The sequence below is a fragment of the Sparus aurata genome, chromosome 16 (genome assembly GCF_900880675.1).
Source record: "Sparus aurata chromosome 16, fSpaAur1.1, whole genome shotgun sequence".
In the NCBI taxonomy this organism is placed as follows: Eukaryota; Metazoa; Chordata; class Actinopteri; order Spariformes; family Sparidae; genus Sparus; species Sparus aurata.
The window spans coordinates 26,896,586-26,920,607 of record NC_044202.1 but is presented as its reverse complement, the minus strand read 5'-3'; the positions used below and the strand labels follow the sequence as shown (position 1 = coordinate 26,920,607).

The 24,022-nt window shown below is 42.4% G+C and overlaps 1 protein-coding gene across 1 annotated transcript in view; it reads left to right on the top strand.

Annotated features, from left to right (window-relative positions):
* nol10 (nucleolar protein 10) overlaps window positions 1-11,733 on the top strand; it is a 29,588-nt gene extending 17,855 nt beyond the window's left edge. The window contains exons 11-21 of the mRNA XM_030392111.1: window positions 423-572; window positions 1,425-1,491; window positions 2,181-2,233; window positions 4,510-4,636; window positions 6,886-6,965; window positions 7,082-7,180; window positions 7,571-7,663; window positions 7,841-8,017; window positions 8,332-8,639; window positions 8,956-9,058; window positions 10,246-11,733. Coding sequence (XP_030247971.1) covers window positions 423-572; window positions 1,425-1,491; window positions 2,181-2,233; window positions 4,510-4,636; window positions 6,886-6,965; window positions 7,082-7,180; window positions 7,571-7,663; window positions 7,841-8,017; window positions 8,332-8,639; window positions 8,956-9,058; window positions 10,246-10,401 — 1,413 coding nt within the window. The 3' untranslated portion in view covers window positions 10,402-11,733. The remainder of the gene's footprint in view (window positions 1-422; window positions 573-1,424; window positions 1,492-2,180; window positions 2,234-4,509; window positions 4,637-6,885; window positions 6,966-7,081; window positions 7,181-7,570; window positions 7,664-7,840; window positions 8,018-8,331; window positions 8,640-8,955; window positions 9,059-10,245) is intronic.
* The last annotated feature ends 12,289 nt before the right edge of the window (window positions 11,734-24,022 follow it).

The window sequence follows — 24,022 nt, the reverse complement described above, 5'->3', positions numbered from 1 at the left end:
TTTTTTGTAATGATGACTGTCGACAGCTGCTGGACACCAGTCCATCCTGTTGACATATGTCTTTAGCATTGGTCTGCCTTCCGGTCTGTTTGTTGCTGTTGTTGTTGTTGTTGTTGTTTTAAAACTCTCCGCTGCCCACATGGTGTGAAATTTTGCCTCTCCTCCCTGAGATTAGTGGACTCACAAAGTGACACTGTTATCAAAAGAAGCTCAGACCGTGAAGGTCAAGTGGAGCTGGTTCCCCTGTGATGTTAGCACAGGGGAAGCTATTTTCTGTTGGTTTTAATATAAAGGGGTACGTTGGAGTTAGGAATGATATACTGGCCATAAACACATCCTTTACATTTTTTTTTATTATTTTAGCACTTGGAAGCCTGAAAGATATTAAATAGATTTAGTAGTTGTGTTGCTTTGTCTCTCAGGTACTGCTCTATGACCTGCGCTCCAACCAGCCGCTGCTGGTTAAAGACCACTTCTACAGCCTGCCGATCAAGTCACTCCACTTCCACGATAAGCTGGACCTCATTGTGTCTGCCGACTCAAAGATTATAAAAATCTGGAACAAAGACACTGTAAGAATCAGTAAAAGCCATTACAGGACCCGCTTTACCTACACATGTCACTCACATATCTTAGTATTTGGTATGTTCTGCTTTTGCTTTCATAACAGCATGCAGTTGAGCTGGCATGGACTCCACAAGTTTATGAAACCCCTAATGACTCATGTTATCCCAGAATGCTTTGACAGTGTTTCTGAAAGCTTCTGATGATGTGACAGAATGCTTGGCTTTGTCAGTCTTTAAATGCCCCCATTTATGTTTAATTGGGTTGATGAATTTTAAGATATCTTGGTATTTGGTATTTGGTATTTCCCCCCCCCCCCCCCCATTGATCTTAATGATAGTATGCACTCTACTGGTATTTAATAGTGTTAAACTTTATATTAGGAGTCCATGCCAGCTCAAATGCATGCTGACATTAAAGCAAAAGGGGAATATACCAAATACTGAGATATTCAGAAATTCCTGGACATTTTTGAAAGACATTTCACTTTATTTGTTAAGCTGATAATATAATTTGTAACAATTTATTTTATTACATTCTTAACAAAAGGCAAAATAGAAGTAATTTCGCAAGTGGCCTTGGACTTTTGGATCCTACTGTACAAGTGGATGATGAGGTATTAAGGGTTGTTTTCATATTTATACAGTCTGTTGCTGTTTTCAAGTCTCTTTACACTTATATCAGGTCATGTAAAATGGTAACTTGTTGGCAGAGTTATGTACATTACATACATACATTATGTTCATTGTGTAGTTGTAAAGAAATGGTTGCATCAGTACAACAACAGGACTGGACTGTCCGGATCCCTTGATACTCTTTCTGAAGTCCTATCTTTTATGTGTTCTATCTATTTGCTACAGGGCAAGGTGTTCTCTTCCATACAGCCTCAGACCAACATCAATGATGTTTGCATCTACCCTAATACAGGTGAGAACAATTCTACCGACAATGTCATGATACATTTTGGAAGTGTTGCAGCAGAACATCTAATAAATAAGCTAAAAAAATCATATAACTACTAATTAGTAAAATAAAAGTGTTTTGAGGCAAACAACATCAAAAAATAAATAAATAGGAGGAATGAAACTCAGAGTTAAGTCAAGTGTTGTTTCTGCAAATTTGTTAGCAGCTAAATACATTGCATTGCTAAATTTACCTTCAGAAAAATTATAAATGTAAGTTTTAATGTTGCAAAAAAATTGTCAGTTTGGTCTTTTAAAAGTCAACCCTTGTCACAACCTCTAACTGTCTTTCACCTCTAGGGGGCGCCATCTTACAGTAGAGTTCACACACTACAGACTGATTGCATGGCAGTCAGTTTAAACAAGGACTCAACGTTGAAGTCATAATTTAGATCTTTATTTGGCATGGATTCAATCTGAGTTTTTTTTAAGGTTTAAGTCGTTTTACATGTGGTTCCATATCTTAAACCCTTTTCTGTCTGACCAGACCATTTAGACCTTCACATCTAAAATAGCAGTGTTCACTTTTTTTGAATTATTGAAACATAACATAATTGTAACATAATGTAGTGTTTACATTGCAGATGAGCTCTGTGATATCTGCCCTGCTTCCTTCCTGACATTGTTTATACACATCCTGTGTCTCATTGATAGGTATGCTCTTTACTGCAAATGAAGATCCCAAGATGAACACATTCTACATCCCGGTGAGTGCAGAAACATTTAATGTATTGTAGTCATTATTGCTGGCTTAGTGCGATGGTATAACTGGCGTGCAGCAGACCAGTCACACACCCTGTTTGTCAGGTGCTGGCAGCACATATCCGAGACAAATGCTTTTTTAAAATTGATATAAGCGTCAGTGATTCAGGTGACTCTTTAAGGACATGTATAGGAGGAAGCAAGAAATAGTGCATACGTTTATTTTCTCTTCCATTGATCTGGATCTCACAAGGTCGCTTCGTAATGACTACATGTCATCAACAGTCTGTCCTATGTCTCTGGTTTTATTTAAAGTGTGTTGTTTGTGGTGGATATTTCTGTGTTTGTATAGTAAACTAGACTTTGCTTTGTGTAAGTGGGGAAATTCTAGGTATGAGGGCATGGACGAGCTGAACTTAGGCCATTCTGTCCTTCCCTGGGTGAATACATCACTTAGATTTAGAGTCCATGTTGGATCAAAAGCTAAAACAAAGGTTTGGCTTTATTCAAGCAAAAATGCCAACATTTGCAAGTTCCAGCTTGTCAGTTGTAAGGCTGTGCTGATTTAATTTGTCTTATGTGATGGTAAATTCAATTTCTCTAGAGTCTGCATTGTAGATGGGGCAAATTAATGCATTGAAGACATCATCTTGGGCTTTACGAAATTGTGATTGGCAATTGCTCCTACTTTCTTAAATTTAGCTGAGCAAAGAATGAAGCGATTATTTGAGAAAATAGTTGGAAGATGAATCCCATATGGTCAATCAAAGTCCTAGTTTGATCAGAGGATATGTGCCAATAGTTTCTGAGAAAACAATTGTACAGTTGTCAAAAGATAAATACATTTTTGATGAGTAAAATGAGGAATTCACAGTTTGTTGGCTCCACTTTAGGCTACAACCTTTGATGTCATTTTCAAAGAATTGCAGCACTGAGGTTAGTTCAGATAGCAATTACCTCCTGCCCTGAATAAGACTTTTCATGTGATTGTTTATAGTCTCAGAATGCAGACTCCTTGGAAAATCAGGATCTGTGTCCAGACTTGTTTGAGCAACCTGACATTTATGCTTCTGTGATGTTTCTGCATCGAAAAAACAGCTCTCAGCCCTCGGCTCCTCATACAGCTCTGGTTATGTCTATAGGGCAGCTTGATGCTTTATCAGCTCGGCAGTGATAAGAATGAGAGAGAGTGTAACTGTCTGTCAACTTTGGCCTCAGTGTGTGAGGCCACAAGACGTCATCATCTAGATGGACCAAACAAATTCCACATTAGAGGCAGAAAATGTTGAGTCAGGGCTACTGCATCGGAATTCCACCCACTCATTGATCCCACTTCAGTGAGATGTCACAGCATGAGGGGATCTTTGATCTTTGATCTTCTACCTTACTGTTAACCAGTTACCTTGTATTCTGCCTTTTGTTCAGTGTCTTCTGTAACTGCATGTTGTTGGAGACAAAGACAAACAAAATGTGAAACTATTCCGGTCCAGTGTATGGGTGTAAAATGGTTTGATTTTATGCAAAACTGCATTTGTTGGGTGTAGGTGAAGAAGTGGTTGCTTGTGGATAGATAGTAGGGCTGGGTATCACCAGGTACCTCACGATACGATACTTTCATTTTATTTTGCCCACGATAGTGATAATATCACGATACAGCAATTCTGCGATAATCGATGTATTGCAAGAAATTTCATCCAAGATGCATCACGATATCTGTGCCACTGAAGAAATTCAGAATTTATTGACTGCATTGAATCCATTTCACAGGAATTACAAAACATTGTCAATCAATTTCACATGAATGACAGCCAAGTTAAACAAAGTGTATACTGCACAGTGGCTCTTCTTAACACACACACTGACCACAATTTAAATATTAAATATCGATAGTCTGTGCCAGTGTATCGATAACATACCTCGTAGTAGTATCGATATTTTGGTACACCCCTAATAGATAGCGGAAGCCCCGGGATGGCTGATAAACTCAGACTTAAAGACAGGTCTCACTCAGACAATTCATTAAGGTGTTAATGTCAGCACAGTAAGTGGAGTGGAGTTAATCACTGGCATTGTTATAGGTAAGCAATAAAGAAATTATTGCTCAACCTGAGAAGCAGTGACACTTTGCTGTGCCAGTGTCAATTAACATGATTGCAAAATCTACAGTTCCTTGAAAAACGGAAGGGCTGAATGATGTCTAACTGGAATGGAAACATGACCTTGGACAGTTGGACAATCTATTTTAGTTTCAACAAATACGTGTGTGTGTGTGTGTGTGTAGGCCCTGGGTCCTGCGCCGAGGTGGTGCTCCTTCCTTGACAACCTGACAGAGGAGCTGGAGGAAAGCCCAGAGAGCACGGTGTATGATGACTACAAGTTTGTCACCCGGAAGGACCTGGAAAATCTGGGTGAGACCTTGCTGCTTTGATTTTTTTTATCGTCACACACCTCACTGTAAATGGAAATAAACGTCAAAGTTAAACAACCTATTCCATGGAAAAGATTTCCCTAAACAAAATATGCAAGTGGTGCATAAATTATTTTTGTTAGAAAGTACAGAAGATTAAAGAGATCCCTGCTCAAAGAGAAAATGTAATCCCAGCCCTGAAAGTTACACCCAAAACTATGAGTCAGACTGAGCCACTTTGCCGCCTTTGGGGTTTGCACGGGTGGCTAGACTACCTAACTAGAGGCCCAGTGAACATTTGAGAGGCTTTAGGTAAGAAGCAGTGTGTGGGGGGTGGGAGGACAGAGGGTCGGGGGAGTAGACGCTGGAAGGGTTGAATGAACATTGGAATGCACGCTCAGCAGTAAAGAGATCAGATGGCAAGAAGCAGAAAGGTGGTTGGCTGCTATGGAATAAAAGGACAGGAGGGGGCAGGCAGGGGAACAGCGGTGTTGATTTACAGGAGCGGCGTAATGTGGCCCTGTTATGTAACCAGGAGGCAACACGAGGAGAGCACACTGGGACCACACTTACTCTACATTCTCTGTGTCTCTGTATCTGCATTCTCTCACTTGGTGACTGGCTTTGATACAAGATACATAAGGAATGTTTTACTTTAGCTTAACCTTTGCATGCTGCTGCTCCCAGTCACACCCTATAATGAGTAATCTTACATTGGAGATTATCTTTTTTTAATTACATATGTTTAAAGTTCTGTGCTCATACATTTTATTTATGTCACTCAACACTCAGTTTTTCTGTAAACAATTTGATTCTCAGGTAAATCCTGAAAACAAAGGCTGTCTTTTCGAAGACTGTTGTTTACTTTTGTTATTTTTTATCTGTCGTTGAGGACAAACAATCTCTCGTTAAGACCATCATGCTAGTAACATGGCAACAAAGCAGCTTCTCCTTTTTCGTTCAATCGCAAGTGGCTTTGAGGTGCATTACTGCCACTGGCGTTAAAGTTCACGTCATGGCGTCACACAAATGGACCATGGAATGATACTCCCTGTCCACCGTACAACACTGTGGCTGATTTGGTCTAAGTGAGGCCCAAGTCTACAGTCATACTAATGTCTCTGTGAGGCTATACATCATTTGAGCTAAATGCTAACAATATTATATTAACATGCTCACAATGACAATGCTAACATGCTAAGGTTTAGCTGATAAAATGTTTACCATGTTTACCATTTTAGTTTAGTGTGTTACCATGCTAATATTTACTAAATAACACAAAACACAGCTGGGGCAGATGGGAAGGCCATTATTTTGTGGGTATTTGATAATGTGCTAAATGATGGTTTTAGGAAAAAGAATTACAGGAGCAGCAAAGATGTCATCAAGACATTTCACCACGTACCATGGATGTCAACCTCATGAGGGCACTGGGGGAAAAGTAACTAATGTCATTCACATTATAGCACCATCAATATCTTTACCAAAGTCCCTGGCAGTCCATGTAGTGGTTAAGTTATTTAAAAGAAAACTTAAAAAAGATAACCTCATTGTGGCAATAGAAGAAAGAATCATCAGTGGGATTCGTCCTTTGGGGACCATGAATAGTACATTTCATTGTACTCTATGTATTAGTTGATGATAGAATTCAACCTGACACTCTAGATGGTTTGTTTCACAAGACCATTTGGAAACAGTTTGGAAAAGGACAGGCATTTTCAAAAAATACTTGGCGGGTGATTATACAACCATCTGTCTTATCACAGTCTTTCACTGGCTACTTGAAACCAATCAGATCAACAGTAGGAGGGTGCTAGGACCAAAGGAGTACAGTCAGAGTGAAAACATGAGGTTTTTTTTTTTTTGTATCAAAGCCTTCAGAGTTGTTCTTTCAATGAAACACACTCTCCAGTTCTGATAAAACTGATGATATAACAGCAGTTACTCTAACGTCTTGACAAAGTTCTCTTGCTGGTCATCACACATAAACCATGTATGTAGTTGCCAGTAGTTTCTTAAAAGACACTGATTGGTTCAACCAATCAGTTAGCCGGTAAACCTGAGAAGATGGATCTGCAAGATCACATAATCTTGCAATTCTAGCTGCCTTGCAAGGAAAGATATATTTCAGATTGGAGCAAAGTGATGGACCATCTAATTGACAGACTGGCATTATGATCCATATAGCTGCACTGATAATACGGACAAGAATTTTCTGACTTTATTGTGTGTTTCATTTATTTTTATTAGGTTTGTCTCACCTGGTGGGATCATCTCTTTTGAGAGCCTACATGCACGGCTATTTCATGGACATCAGGCTTTATCACAAGGTAAGGTGTCTAACCGCTATGTCGCCTTCGTGTTAAAATGTCTTGATTAAGAAGTGATTAAAACTGCTGTTAGGCATGTTTGGGTTTGACAGCTTGGCTGTTTGGTTTGCGCGCAGGTCAAAACCATGGCAAATCCTTTTGCATACGAGGAGTATCGCAAGGATAAGATCCGCCAGAAGATTGAGGAGTCCAGGACGCAAAGAGTGCAGATTAAGGTGAGAGGTCATGACAGAGTGTCTCTTCTTAGTTTGCAAAGACAAACTGTTTAAATCTCTGGCCCTGAGAAGTTATCCTCTCTATCTTTTATGTTTTTATAAGAAAGAAAGTCAGATCCCTTGTTTTGACTCTTCCTTGCTCAGTATTGAAAACAAATTTAAAAAAAAATCTTTTTAAGACATTTTTTACATGCTTTCTTCAAATAAATCAGTTCCCTGTGATCATTTCATGGTATAAAAATGGTGTGTGTGTTTGAAAAAAATTTCAGTTTTTGCAACAATTTTTTGCATTGATGATGATGATATCAGTAAAAAGGGAATCTAAGTGCATCATCATATTTCCTGTTTTCTGTCTGTAATTAAATGGGCAATGTGTTGTGACTGAGACAGAAGCTGCCCAAGGTGAACAAGGAGCTTGCTCTCAAGCTGATGGAGGAGGGCGACGATGAAGCCGAGCTGGCCTCAAGGAAAAAGAAAGGCAAGGTAGGAGAACACACTGGAGGTTATAAAAATCAAGTTTTCATTTCAGCTTTTCAGGTCCCTGAGTTCATTCACGCTGAAGATATGTAGAACTCATGGAGAATGTCTTTCCTGACAAAAAAGTATGTACCTAACCATAACATTAAACATTTTTCTGATCTCAATTTATCAACACTGCAGGCTCTCCCCAGCATCCTGGGCGACGACCGCTTCAAAGTGATGTTTGAAAACCCAGAGTACCAGGTGGATGAACACAGTGAGGAGTTCCGCCTGCTCAACCCCATCGTCTCCAAGGTCGGACAAAAGAGGAAGAAGAAGCTGCGTCTACTGGCGCAGCAGGTGGCTGCTTCCCAACAGGTAATGCTGAAATTAGCTGTTAGTTGTGTTTCCTGAACAGTTAAAGACACTGACAGTCTCCAGCAATTAAGAATACAAGTTTTTGAGGCATTGAATGGAAATGAAAGAGGGAAGCTTCACTAAATAGTGGATTTCCATATTTAAGTGTGACATAAGCCTGTGGCATTCTGTAATCAAAGTAATAAACACAGTCATCCGTTTCTGTTGTCCATCTTGTTCGCAACCAGTGTTGGCACGTTATGTATTTTCTAGAATTATTCAGTCCAGAAAGAGTATCACATCAGTAACTTTGGTTTTGTAACATCTCTGTCCAGGCGGATGAAGAAGAGGAGGAGCCTGAAGGGCGAGCCAGCTCTGAGGAGGAGAGCTCGGACGATGACAAGAGTTGGGTCGAGGAGGTTAGGGAGCAGCGGAGACTCCTGCGGCAGGAGGACCGAGACCGGCAGCGTCAGAGGAGGAAGGAAGTAGACCGCAACACCGTCCTGCTGGAGGAGAATGGAGGAGAGATAACAGCAAACATGGCTGAGAGCAAGAAGACGAGTCAGCCTCAGTTTTATCAGATCAAAGCTGGGGAGGAGTTCCGAAGTTTTAATGACATGGCCCGCAAGCAGAGACTTCAAAAGTATGTCTTTGGAAATGTATTAAATGGTTGTGTGTTAGAGGAGTACTGGCTTGTTGTGTTTCTTTCAACTGCAGATTACTATTCAGATTGCTTTAGGGTCTGCAGCTGTTTATGATGAAGCATAACCTGACTCCACTTATTGAAGAAATTGTGTGGTGCATGCTTACATTTGCAAACTTAAATAGATAAATAAGAATATTACATATTACATTTACATTTATTAAAATTTTTTATTTCTTGCCCAAAACTGCTTTCTTACTGCTCTCTTTGTATACTGTTTGTTATATTGTGTTGAGGTTTGTGTGTGTTCTTCCAGGGCGTCTTTGGAGGATCGTCTGAAGTTAGAGGAGCACACTGGAACCAGCAACATGGCTGACACTGCAGTGGGCAGCAAACAGCTAACGTTCACTCTCAAGAAGGTAAACTGTTCATAAATTGTACTACATTACTTGGCGCACTATGTGAAGTACACAACACTATATCTGGGGCGGCTGTTGCTCAGTGGGTAGAGCTGAGCTGAGTTCTTAGTATCCTTGAGCAAGATACTGACCCCCAAAATTGCTCCTGATGTGCAGTTGGCACCTTGTGTGGCGGCCTCTGCTATCAGTAAGGGCCCTGCGATGAGCTGGCAACTCATCCATGGTGTACCCTGCCCTCACCCTTAGAGATAACTGGGATTGGCTCCAGTAACCCCCGCGACCCCTTAAAAAAGGGGGATAAAAGCGGTAACATCCTCACGAATAAGCGGAAGAAAATCAGATGAGATGGGAGAACACTTTTATCTACTATGGAACAACTTGTGCAGCCAATTGTTCAAGGGGGAGAGGAGGCACCACGGTCCCCTGAAGACATTTTTAATTGATCATGGAAGTCATGGAAAATTTAAAGCGAGACATAACAAATGACAACAAGTCCGCACCACATATCACCAATAACACCCAAAACTCAAATCTCAAATCAAAAGGTGACTAGCTAGGTAATGTCAACTCCAAATAAGAGCAAAATATACAGATTTAACAGTAGTCATAACTATGGCTGCAACCAATTATTTTCATTATTGATTAATCTGTGTCTGACAAAATTAATCATCCTAAATGATAAAGAAAGCAAGCTGGATGTTTTTGGCTTAAAAAAATGACCTTTACTACTATTAATTGATAATCAAAATAGCTAGCAAAATCGATGCCAATTAATCTTATTTCGATAGACTTATCGTTGTAGCTCTTATTGCTACCCTGAAATCATTTGGACGCGAGTTGGATAAGCTGTTTGTGTGAGCAATGGACTTCACCAGAACCTAATTCTCTGGACATTGTCTAGATTTCATCTGTGAGGCTGTACAAAAAACAATAACTTCACACAAGTAATTCCCTGAAACACACAAGGAATAATTCAGTAATACAGTGAGCCATACAATATAGAAAACATTTAAACTTTCAAAATCCTGTGTTGTCCCATGCCCCTACCTGGAAGTGTGCAATGGTTGTAACTGTTTGCTCTTCCTCCAAGTTTAAATCATCATCACACGTCATTTTACCTAATGTACAGGATCGAAACACAGAATATTATTTACTTGATATGCAATATTCTGTTCTCCTTTTATCAGTCAGAGCAGCAGAAGAAGCAGCAGCAAGCAGAGCGGGAACACCATGAGGAGAGGAAGAAGCTGAGGCGCTCGGCGGGACACCTAAACAGCCGCGGTCGGGGCTGGGGCAGCGGCAGGGGAAGAGGAGGAGGGAGGCGAGGGAGAGGCCGTTACTGATTGACAACGGACGCATGTCCAGCACACTGCTCAGCTCACATCAGATTTCCCTGGTGTCTTCCATGAACTTAACTCTTCCAGAGGGTTAAAGATGTAACTGGAGACATGCTAGAGAGACTATGCACAGGTGGCACAGACCGATAATGATGGACAGACACGCCTCCCCTTGCTCCAGGGTGGTCTGGACCATGTGTTTAGCTGCTCTTGGCAAATACAGATCATATTAAGATAGATTACCTAAGTTGCTGCCGGTGTGCATGTAATGCACATTATCCAGAAATACCTTCACTGCATACTTTTTTAGACAACAACTCAGGAAGCCTGTTTCAGTTAATGAAGGGGAGAAAAGATGTGTGCCCGTATAAAGTAAAAAATTAAATGCAAATAATTATTTTTTCTTAATTTTCTTCCTTTTTGTTTTTACTGTGTATTGTTTAGCCAACACTTGGATTAACAAAACTTGTACTATGTATTATATTTGGTACAACACTTGCCTGACTACATTGTTTTTAGAGCTGAAAAATCAAAATACAGCATTTCTGCTGAGTGCCAAAATGACTTAAAGTGGGCACACAGAGCATGCTTCCTTTGTTGCAGTTTTTACGTCAGAAGTAAGAGGACTGGAAGAGGTGAAGGCTGAATGAGTGAAGTTTTTTTTGTCTCCCACACCAACAACTGCAGTTCTTCGAAATGGAAGGACTGCCTGGGTGTCCTTCCCATCCCCCAATGTGACGATGGTGTGAATCCGCTCTGCTCCAGCATTGGCCTATTTCAAATGTAAGGGAGGTGCATTTAAGCTGTCGGCATGCCAACACTGGCCCCTTGACTCATTTGAACTCATTTGATGTCACCATGCTTTTCAGTTACCCATCCGCCTACAAAAAGCAGAGAGTAAAACTTAGAATATGCTGGTTTATGGGCAGTTATGTGCCAGACTATTTCTTGACCAGGACCTGTAACCTCCAGGAGATCTGATATTTTAATTAGTGGAGTCATATCTATCTTCTCAAATACCGGCCACAACATCAACTTTCCCAAGATGTCAAACTATAGCTTTCATTTTCTACTGGTCCCATGTTGCATTTTCACTTCACATACAGCTGAATAGATCAGGGTCAGGGTATTACATACGTTAAACCAGAAATTCATTGCTACAAAGCCTTAAAGAATGAACAGGGAGCTTTGTAGCCAGGTGTTTCTTGAGAGATAACCATCAGTGATAGGAGACCGAGGCAGGACAACAAAGCTGCAGCCTAGTTCCCTCATTTGTGTTGCGACCCCAGTGACTCTGTTCCGCTTTAGAACAAATAAACATCATTTAGCAAAGTGTCATCTGGTCCAGTTCTTTAATCTGGGTTCTAGGTAAATTGCCTCATCTCTCTGTAAAAACAAGACATCTCTGTCTGTCTGTCTGTCTGTCTGTCTGTCTGTGTGTGTGTGTGTGTGTGTGTGTGTGTGTGTGTGTGTGTGTTTGCCTCAAATATCTCTGCAGATCAGGATCAGACAGACCTGAGACTTTCAACTTGGCTGCTGCTTGGTTCAAGGGTGTGCAACGTCGGATTTGTTTGGATTACAATGATACCGTTAATAAATTATTTCAGAAATGCTTTACGAATTCCGCTAGCAAGTTAACCATAGCCACCACAGTCACGTGCGCACCAGAGCCAATCACTGCACACCATAGCCACCGTGCGCATCAGAGCCAATCACCGCAGAGCCCGACTCCACGACACACCTTAAGAAACAAGCGGATTTATACCTGCAGTGGCGCGAGCTGGACCAGGATTTTGCCGGCGGTTCGGTCCCGTTCTGTGCATCTGAACTGACTGTTGTGGATTAATGAGACTAAACGAGTCCGGACCGAGTCTGTTCCGGTCTGAGGAGATCTGGAGACACGCGGACAACAAAGTGGAATGGGAATCTGTGGATGTTCGTGTGTAGCTAGCTGCTAGCCCACCCACACGGCCCACCTCCCCAGTCGACGGACCGGACACACTGGCGCATCCAAAACTTAGGGTAAATAATGTCCGCTACGCTTTTTTGCGAACATCGCCGTCACGTTTGCTTTGTGTCTGGTGCACGAAAGTGTCCAAGCAGCAAGTTTGGTTGTTGAGGAACAGGAAGTTTGAGATTTGTGACATTTAGCGTGTTTGGAGTGTATAGCTAGTGTGTTATGTAGTGTGTTTAGTGAGTAGTGGAGTTGTTTTTTTGTTTAATGAGTCAAAACAATGAGGAGACTGCTAAATGTGGAGCAGGCAGTGCAGCTCTTCATTCAGCTGGAAGGAGCTCAGGCAGACCTGAGCATTGCCTGCATTTAAATGTAAAAAGTTACATATAACCTTGTAAATGTTTTAAAATTATGCACATATTTAGCAAACAACAATTTATATTTGCATTATAAGTAATAAAAAATGGTTTGTTAAACATATTTGTGGTTTTCACAGTAAAAGAATCTAACTTTTTCTACTCGGATTTTATGTTTTTTTTGTGATTTTAGGTCCATTGTGTTAATACAGTATGTCAAAATAAAAAAATAACTGTACAGTCACACGTGAGGTTGTGCTGAAAATAATGACACCAAGTAAATGGCTTTTAAGATGAAATATAATGGCAAAATCAAAAATAGTCAAAAACGGCCAATTATACCCTGGAATATCGGATTTCGCAACAAACCTAAATATCCCTGACGTCCCAGCTTCTAACACAGCCTCATTTGGCCATCCATGAAAAAGCTACTTAATCTCCCACTTTTCTATAGGAATACATATTTCCTACGGGCACTGCACTAGTTTCCTTTAACAATGCCTCACCATGACAACTGGTGATCAGGCCACAGGAAGTGGGCCAACCAAAGCTGCCACAAAGAATAAGGAAACAGAATTTCCACAGAGGCGGGGAAGAGCTATTTGATACTGTGCCTCGTAAGCCAAACCATTACGTAGACCCACATTAGACCTCTCGGCACAGGACTTCTGTCCATGACTTTAGTTGTAATGATCAAATATGTTGTTTACTCCAATCCAATCAGAGCTTGATTGCAAGTAGGACATTGAGCGTACTAGCAAACCATTGTGTCTCATTGTTTTTCAAGTTTATTACAAACACAAAAGAAGCAAAACCAGTGATCCTTTAATGTGCCTGAATCAAACCGTGATAAAGGTTTGTGGTTCGATCATAGTGTTTCCTTGGATCGGACGTTTTGTGAGGCAGTCTGAGTAATCCATAGAAGATACTGGTATGTGGAATCTGCAGATTAAGAAGCACATTGTTTCTGGAAAAATACTTAAACATACATCAAGGAACTTAAAACCAATAAGAAACAGTCTCACTTTAATACTGATACCTCTATATATGCATAAGCAATTAAAACTATTGTTTTGGGGTGTAGTGCTGAGAATGAATATAGAGGTCTCAAAGCCCAAGGAGAGAAGTTACTCTGTAGTCTGGTGGTATGGCAGCATCACCAAAGCAGCATTTTTTTTTTTTTTACTTTTGTCTGCGGGCCGCCAAAATCAACAACAAATTCAAGTTCTTGTAGCTGCTTTAAAGGCGAAGTTCAGCCAAATTTGAAAATTCAGTCATAATCTACTAACCCCTAAATTTCATAGTCCAAAGTCATATCTGGAGCTTCAGAGCAAAACTTTGTTTTTCTAAATTTGATTGTGTTAAAGGTAAAAGAATGATACCTAAGATGGGAAGCAGTGAACCCTCTCTTCAGTTGGTGCCCCCCCAAAAAAAAGGATCAAAGGAGTGAAATGTGCTGATGCAGCCCATTCACTGAGATTCAGGCCAACCCAGGACAGCAGAAAAGATGTTCCAGTGAAAATACGATCCCTTTTTTCAGTCTCCACACTGCCGAGCAAACCAACTCTGGGCAACTCAGCTTTGAAAGAAAAAAAAATGACGAGTCAGCATAGACCCAGATTAAACAACTCACCTCTCATCAATGTAGGAACGGAGCAGACAAGTGGGCAAGTTGGGCAGTCACATGTCAAAGGCTAAATTTATTCAGAACAACCATTTGATATAATTGAGACTGTCATTTTGTAACATTGTAGTATTCAGATAATAAGATATATACTATATATATTTACTATTAAATATTTTTATATTTACTATTTTTGTTATCCTCAGGATTATTATTTATGTTATTTTACCACTGAAATATTCCTCCTCTGTACTTCAACAAGTACAGAGATATGTATTCACACTAACTCTGACAGACTGCTGTACCTACAAATAAATGTAGAGCATTGTCACAGGGAGCTCTCAGGGGTTGCTGAAGATGTGACCCAGATGTGTCAGAAGCAGGGCTCTGTATCCATGTAACAACCACGTGTGCACAGTGAAAACAGGTTTTAGGATAAATAATGTATCATCTGTGCCCTTTGACTAGTTTAATAAGTACAAGGATGTGTACTTTCAACATGTTAAGGATGTTGTAAAAGAGTCACTCCGACCTTATGATTCAGGACACAGAACTGATATAAGACACACCGGAGCTGCACATTGTCTCAACATTATCACCATGACATTTCAAAAACAAGCATGTCTCTATATGGTAATACTAAAACCACTATGTTGAGCTATAGTAATTTCAGACATGCAGATGTTCCTCATGAAAATGCCTCCATAGAATTCCTCCCAACTGGCATTATTTCCCAAATACCATGTGCATGGTGGAGGGATAATGTACATGGGTCCATGGTTCTTTGTTTAATAAGTCTCAGAGTCTAGCAGTGGTGCAAGAAGTACTAAGATCCTTTACCTAAAAAGTAAAATAAGTAATTTGACACTGTGAAAACTCGACTACAAGTGAAAGTCATGCGTAAAACGTTACTTAAGTAAGGGTCAATTTTATCTGCAAGATTTTACTGCTGTTGATTTACTTTATATAATAGGGGGTAGTTTAATCCACATCAATGCATTATATTCTATAAGATCATCACATGATTGCCATGGATCACCAAATTTGGAGATTTGTGTAAAGACGAGGTATAAAGTTTCAGAAAATGTACAAAGTAGAGGTGCCTTGAATTTGATTGCAGTGTTTGAACAAGCCCCTAATGACAGAAAAAACATCAAGGACGTTCACTTCGCCCGGATTGGCGTCACCGGGGCCCCACCCTGGAGCCAGGCCTGGGGTTGGGGCTCGCAGGCGAGCGCCTGGTGGCCGGGCCTTTGCCCACGGGACCCGGCCGGGCGCAGCCCGAACGAGCAACGTGGGCCCGCCCTCCCGTGGGCTCACCACTCGCGGGAAGGTTCAGAAAGAGCCGGTGCAGTGGGATATGGGTGGCAGTCGTAGGCGGGGGCCCCGGCGATCCAATCCCCGGATGGTGACTCTAGCCATGGGGACATGGAATGTCACCTTGCTGGGGGGGAAAGAGCCTGAGCTGGTGCGGGAGGTTGAGCGGTACCGGCTAAAAATAGTCGGGCTCACCTCCACGCACAGTCTGGGCTCTGGAACCTAACTCCTTGAGAGAGGCTGGACTCTCTTCTACTCTGGAGTTGCCCGCGGTGAGAGGCGGCGAGCTGGTGTGGGCTTGCTTATAGCCCCTCAGCTCAGCCGCTATGTGTTGGAGTTTTCCCCAGTGAACGAGAGGGTCACTTCCTTGCGCCTTCGGGTCGGGGATAGGACTCTCACCGTTGTCTCGGCTTATGGGCCGAACAGCGGTGCAGAGTACCTGGCCTTCCTGGAGTCCCTGGGAGGGGTACTGGAGAGTGCTCCAACCGGGGACTCCGTCGTTCTACTGGGGGACTTCAACGCCCAAGTGGGCAGCGACAGTATTACCTGGAGGGGTGTGATTGGGAGGAACGGCCTCCCCGATCTGAACCCCAGTGGTGTTTTGTTACTGGACTTCTGTGCTAGTCACAGTTTGTCCATAACGAACACCATGTTCAAGCATAAGGGTGTCCATATGTGCACATGGCACCAGGACACCCTAGGCCGGAGGTCAATGATCGACTTTGTGGTCGTGTCATCTGACCTCCGGCCGTATGTCTTGGACACTTGGGTGAAGAGAGGGGCTGAGCTGTCAACTGATCACCACCTGGTGGTGAGTTGGATCCGCTGGTGGGGGAGGAAGCTGGACAGACCTGGCAGACCCAAACGTATTGTGAGGGTCTGCTGGGAACGTCTGGCAGAACCCTCTGCCAGGGAGATCTTTAACTCCCACCTCCGGGAGAGATTTGACCAGATCCCGAGGGAGGCTGGGGACATTGAGTCCGAATGGACCATGTTCTCCACTTCCATTGTTGACGCGGCTGTCCGGAGCTGTGGCCGTAAGGTCTCCGGTGCCTGTCGCGGCGGCAATCCCCGAACCCGGTGGTGGACCACGGAAGTAAGGGTTGCTGTCAAGCTGAAGAAGGAGTCCTACCGAGCCTGGCTGGCCCGGGGGACTCCTGAGGCAGCTGATGGGTACCGGCAGGCCAAGCGTGCGGCAGCACGGGCAGTCGCAGAAGCAAAAACTCGGGTCTGGGAAGAGTTTGGGGAGGCCATGGAGGAGGACTACCGGTCGGCCTCGAAGAAATTCTGGCAAACCATCCGGCGCCTCAGGAGGGGGAAGCAGTCCTCCACCAACACTGTTTACAGTGGAGGTGGGGAGCTATTGACCTCAACTGGGGACATCGTCGGGCGGTGGAAGGAATACTTCGAGGATCTCCTCAACCCCACTGACACGCCTTCCATAGAGGAAGCAGAGGCTGGGGACTCAGAGGTTGACCCATCCATCACCCAAGCTGAAGTCACTGAGGTAGTCTGGAAGCTCCTCAGTGGCAAAGCACCGGGGATGGATGAGATCAGCCCCGAGTACCTCAAGTCTCTGAATGTTGTGGGGGTGTCTTGGCTGACACGTCTCTGCAGCATCGCGTGGCAGTCGGGGACAGTGCCTCTGGACTGGCAGACCAGGGTGGTGGTCCCCCTATTTAAAAAGGGGGACCGGAGGGTGTGTTCCAACTATCGGGGGATCACACTCCTCAGCCTCCCTGGGAAAGTCTATTCCAGGGTACTGGAGAGGAGAATTTGGCCGACAGTCGAACCTCGGATCCAGGAGGAACAATGCGGTTTTCGTCCTGGCCGTGGAACACTGGACCAGCTCTATACCCTCCGCAGGGTGCTTGAGGGTTCATGGGAGTTTGCCCAACCAGTCCACATGTGTTTTGTGGACTTGGAGAAAGCATTCGACCGTGTCCCTCATGGCATTCTGTGGAAGGTGCTCCGGGAGCATGGGGTCGGAGGCCCTCTGTTAAGGGCTGTACGGTCCTTGTATGAACGGAGCAGGAGCTTGGTTCGCATTGCCGGTAGTAAGTCAGACCTGTTCCCAGTGCGTGTTGGACTCTGGCAGGGCTCCCCTTTGTCTCTGTTTCTAGGCGCAGCCACGGGCCGGAGGGGATCTGGTTCGAGAGCCACTGGATCTCATCTCTGCTTTTCGCGGATGATGTGGTCTTGTTGGCTCCTTCGAGCCAGGACCTCCAGCATGTCCTGGGGCGGTTTGCAGCCGAGTGTGAAGCGGCTGGGATGAGAATCAGCACCTCCAAATCCGAGGCCATGGTTCTCGACCGGAAAAAGGTGGCTTGCTCCCTCCAGGTTGGGGGAGAGTTCCTGCCTCAAGTGGAGGAGTTTAAGTATCTTGGGGTCTTGTTCACGAGTGAGGGAAGGATGGAGCGTGAGATTGACAGGCGGATCGGTGCAGCGGCCGCAGTAATGCGGTCGTTGTATCGGTCTGTCGTGGTGAAGAGAGCTGAGCCGAAAGGCGAAGCTCTCGATTTACCAGTCAATCTACGTTCCTACCCTCACCTATGGCCATGAACTTTGGGTCATGACCGAAAGAATAAGATCCCGGATACAAGCGGCTGAAATGAGTTTCCTCCGCAGGGTGGCAGGGTGCTCCCTTAGAGATAGGGTGAAGAGCTCGGGAGGAGCTCGGAGTAGAGCCGCTGCTCCTCCACATCCACATCTGTTTCGGATGCCCCCGGGACGCCTCCCTCGGGAGGTGTTCCTGGCATGTCCTGCCGGGAGGAGACCCCGAGGAAGACCCAGGACACGCTGGTGTGACTATGTCACTCAGCTGGGAACGCCTTGGGATCCTCCCGGAAGAACTGGAGGCAGTGTCCGGGGAGAGGGAAGTCTTGGTGTCCCTGCTCAGGCAGCTGCCCCCACGACCCGGCCCCGGATAAGCAGACGAAAATGGATGGATGGATGGATGGATGGATGGATGGATGGATGGATGGTGTTTGAATTTGGATACATTCCACCATCGAGACCACAGCCACACAGGTGGCTCTGTAGGCACACATATTATTACAGGCCTTTTTCACAGCAAACATTTATATATACCAAAACCTTAAGTAACATGCTAACATTAGAACAAAGTACACCTAAGGTTCATAATACCAGCAGTTTGGCACTGTTTCGGTCAAATTAAGTACTGGACAAAAATTTGTGCTAGATGAAATGTCAGATGATCCGTCAAGTTATTACAATTATCAAGGTCACAAATGACTTGCTGCTGGCGGCTGACTCAGGGCTCTGTTCAATTTTAATTTTACTTGATCTCAGCTCAGCCTTTGATACGGTGGACCATGATACCCTAATTAGCCGTCTGGAACACCTTATTGGCATCAGTGGCATAGCGCTTGAGTGGCTCAAGTCCTTTCTTTAAAATAGGTCCTTCTCTGTGTCTCTTGGTGATGCCTGTTCCTCTCATGCTCCCCTCCTCTGTGGTGTACCCCAGGGGTCAATTTTGGGGCCCCTTCTTTTTTCCATTTACATGTTACCCCTGGGGAGAATCATTCAAAGGCACAATATTAATTTTCATTTATATGCAGATGACACCCAGTTGTATGTACCGTTGAAACCTGGTTCTTCAGATGTTTCCCATATCCTCCCATGCCTGGCAGATATAAAAACATGAATGTTCAACAACTTTCTCCAACTAAATGACTCCATAACAGAGGTTATCCTCTTCCCCCCATCTAGCTCCAGCATCTGCATTCCCAACAGTCTCCCCTCTACCCTTGGTTTCCAGAAAGTAGCTCGCAATCTTGGTGTCTGGTTTGACTCAGAGCTATCCTTTGACTCACAGGTAACCAAGGTAGTGCAATCCTGTTTCGGGCAGCTGAGACAGCTAATAAGAATCCGTCCTTTCCTCTCCTCCACCGACCAGGAGAAGGTTGTCCATGCTTTTATTTCTTCTAGACTAGATTACTGTAATGCTCTGTACTCTGGGATCAGCAAGGGAAACATCCGTAGACTGCAACTGATTCAGAATGCTGCTGCCAGGCTTTTAACAGGTACAAAGAGAAGTGACCATATCTCCCCAACCCTTGCTGCTCTCCACTGGCTGCCTGTGAGTTTTAGAATTGATTTTAAGATTTTACTACTTGTTTTTAAAGCCCTGAATGGTCAGGCTCCTGCCTATATCCGTGACCTGCTTTTACCCTATGAGCCTGAACGCTGCCTGAGATCCGCCGGCACAGCTTTACTTATGGTCCCGAGGTCCCGTCTCATTACAAAAGGTGACCGGGCCTTCGCTGTCCACAGCGGCGATCTCAGGCAGGCTAGATCAGTGACTTCTTTTAAATCTCTTCTAAAGACTCACTTTTATCAATTGGCCTTCTCTTAATTTTGTTTTATTATTCGTTGTCTGATTACCTTGTTGAGGATGTGTGTTTTGTTTTTTTGTTTTTTTTTCTATTTTTTTTGTTTGTTTTTTTTATTCCAATTTTATTTCTTGGCGGTTTTATTATGTTTTTATTTTATTTTATTATTTATTTTCGTTGTTGTTGCTGTTGTTGTTGTTGTTATTGTCAGTTAATTGTATTTGGTATGTTTTTATTTCTGTTTTTATTCTGTTGTTCAGCACCTTGTAACATGCTTTTGAAAGGTGCTATATAAATAAAGTTATTATTATTATTATTAATATTATTATGAATTAATCCTGAGGGGGACATTGGTAATTGTATCAAAGATCAAATGGCAATCTGTCCAACATTTCTTGAGACATTTCACCCAAAAATAAAAGTGTCAAATTCATGGTGGTGCTAGAGGAAAAGTCAGAGGATCACCAAAGTTGGGGGAAATTGATGGTCTGTTTAAGATTATGTTTCAATACATCTAGTAGCTGTTGAGACATCTCACTAAAAAACAAATTTGCATTTCTCATGATCGCAATAGCAGAAAGGTCAGTAGGCTTCATCCTCTTTGGATTACGAATGTCTGTATAAAGACTCATGAATCCATTTAAAGGTGCAATATGGAAGAATTCACTAAAATCATTGACGTTTTGTTACAGAAGTCCTCCGAGACTTCAACCTCTCTCCCGACATGCAATGCCGTCCTCTTCGCCATCCAGGCAGCGGCTGCACGGCTAACTATCTATTTAATGGCAGCTACTGTTGGCAGCTAGTCTGGTGTTATGCAGCCACTTATTTGTTAGTATCAACTGAGGACAGTTCTTACATATTGCAACAAGTTGTTGTGAAATTTCAATTTGGACCAAAGTGGTCTGCTAACTGACTGACAGGTTAACAATGCCTGCAACCCTTTGGTCCCTAACCTGGCATGCCAAATGATCTCGCAAATCTAGCTGACTCACAAGGCAATGGCTCAACAAATGTGTTAAATGCATGGCCTAAAATTTTTATAGGGGAACAACCTGTGGCTGTTCTGGATGGAGGCCGGGCATGCAAAGTCCTTGTGGCAACATGCACAGAACCTCATAAATGTTGTGAGTAAGCATAAGGTAGAATACAAAGAGCAAGCAACAGAATGTTAGGAGCTCTGTGGAGCTCTGCTTCTTGTAGTTCATACAAGGAGCTTAAACATGAACAGCTCAATTCAGCTCAACATTAGATATTCTGTCACTGAAGCAAATGAGTAATTTCTCTGTCTTTATGGCTCTTTCTACTTGAACTACTGGGGCCTCAGTTTTAAAAATGTTCCAAGATTATGCTTGAACTTAGTCTTGAGATTCTTTCCAAAAGTGTGTCTACATATAATAATGTACATAAAACATGCTGAGTTTATGAATCATTTGTTACACACTTGCAATCTATGAAACTCAAACCAACTCAAAATGTCAGCACCTACATTGTGATTCCCCCATATAATGCCAGCAAAAATGAGTCCAGAACAACGATAGATGAGAGGAGAAAATCCTAACTTTTTGGAAGACAAGGTAGGACAATGGTACAGGAGGTTGAAGTCAGGCAGTTTTCTTACTCACTGTTACACAGAGTGAGGACATGCATCCAAAAATAGATTACCTGGACAAGACAGGCGTGACATTAGACTTGTGAATAAACTATGGATGAGCTCAGGCAGTAGAGATCCATTCATGCAAACCTTCAATTAGCTTTTTTTTAAGGCACTGCAGTTACAAGAAAGATTACAGAATGACCTAAATTACAAGGTTTCCATTGTCTGTGTATGTTATGAAAATACACTTCTTGACAATGACAAGTACAATTTAGAACCATGCTTTTTATTTCTTTGGCTGGCTAGTCACGGTTCAATGGCTGTGTGGTGTAATTGTTTTCACCCTATCCAGCTGTGTGGGTGGAGTCTGTCATCAGCACTTTAAGTTGATTAAGCTATCTGTGTGACACATGCTGTTGGGTGCTCATCCCAAAGTCACCCTGTCTGATCTGAAATGACAAATGGATCAGAGTCAAAACCATTAAGAAACATCACCATACCATCTGCTGAGATAGGCCTAGAGCCATGCAAAGAAAACCTAAAACTTCCGGTCTCATAAGTAGCTGTCTGGGTCAGCCAGAAATGCTCTGGTATATTGAGGTCAAGGCGTCATGGATTTTACCTGTTAATCTCTTATGAAGTCTGAACACCTCCAATCCTTGACCTCTGACTACACAGCTACGTAGCTGTTTGAATGAAAAACACTTAAGTTGTTTTTTGACAAAAAGCTTGCTTGAAAGAGAAGCAATGTTTGACTTTTGCAAATAAAAAATTCAATTTCAAATTTCACTTAGCAATCAAAACTAATGGTTCGCAAATTGTGGATGGCATAGTATAAATAGAAAAATTATCTGACTGGTTCTTTATTCTCTAACCTAAAATAGTTCTGAAACTATGTAAAACTAAAATAATACATCATATGCTAATTTGCTAATCCTTTCCAAATACAAAAACAATGATGATGATTAATGATTTCCGGTCAATGGTCCAAAAACACCTGCTTGGGACATTCCAGGGGTAAACAGATTCATTGATAGCAGGTGATAGTATCATGATTGAGTGAAAGGGACACATCAAAGGGCTCAGTTGTTCACAAGCAAGGAAAGGGTGAGGTTGACCACTTTGTGAAACATATGATTATGCAAATAATATCACTATATGGGTTTAGGAAAACCTTTTTTTGTTGCAGGTATAACAAGCAAAACAAACAATTTGAACGGAAAAGTACATATATAATAGAATAGAATAGAATGCCTTTATTACATTATCTTCAGTACTTTCGTAAACATCACTATGCATGCATGGTGACCAGTTTAGTCATTTCAGACAGTTTCAGTAAACAACACAACATCAGTTCTTGAAATCTTTTTCTGGAACTTTTAAACAGAGATACGGAGTAGCCACTGAAGCAGATTCTGGAACTTGTGTTGTGCAATAAGGCAATTTCACATTTGTACCCCATGGTGTTGGGACACATTAAAATGCAACATTTCCTTAAATTTCTCTGATATTTTCTATTACTTTTTTTGTCAAGAGAAAAAATAAAAGACCATTGGTTTGAATATTGCTCTTTGCATGAGGCCCATAGATGCAGTGGTGGCCAGAGTACTGAACTTTACTCAAGTAAAGTACTATTACTCCCATGACAAGTATTAAGTACAAGTTGCTCTTCATTTAAATATTATGAATGTGTATTAATTTAGATGTTAGTTAGTCGTGTTAGTTGTGCAAATTTAGTATTTTGCTTTTCTAAGAAGCAACAGTTTAAAAGGCCAGCAAAACCACGAGCTACAGGGTAAGTTGATGTCATCATCATAATGTCAAATGTTACACATGAAAAATTGGAGATATCAGTGTTTTTCATGAGGCACAGCATTCATGTGACTTTTGTCTTTTTTAGATTTTGTTTGAAAAAATTTGACCAGATGTAGCCAGAGATTGTTTTGGAAGCTGCCTCTGGTTCTGCCCTGTCGTGATCAAATCCTAGCCAAAAGACAGGCGGTGCGTCCAGCTGGTAACTGCATCTGCAGTAGAGGTGCTCCTCATATGCTCTCCCCTCTAAACACAATCTGTGCTTCTAGAGCAGACTAGTTGTAATGCAGGTATAAATGGAAAATGTCATATCAAAAACAGAAGTAAGGAATACAATTACAGTTTTAAGGAAGGACAAAAATGAAAAAATTGCATGAAAAGTTTTTTACTCATGTGTGTCACTATTTGTTCCGAGGATCAGCTTGGTAGTTACAGTCTATTAAAGATTCTTGTATGTTTCATGTGCTTGCTGACACAAGATGTATTATGTGCACTGAGTTGAACGGTACTGTGACATAGGTTGATGAAAAAGTAAAACAAACTAGGCTATTACATTGTACAAGTATGAGCTAACAAAGAAGTGAAGAGAAATACAAAGCCAGATGACACATA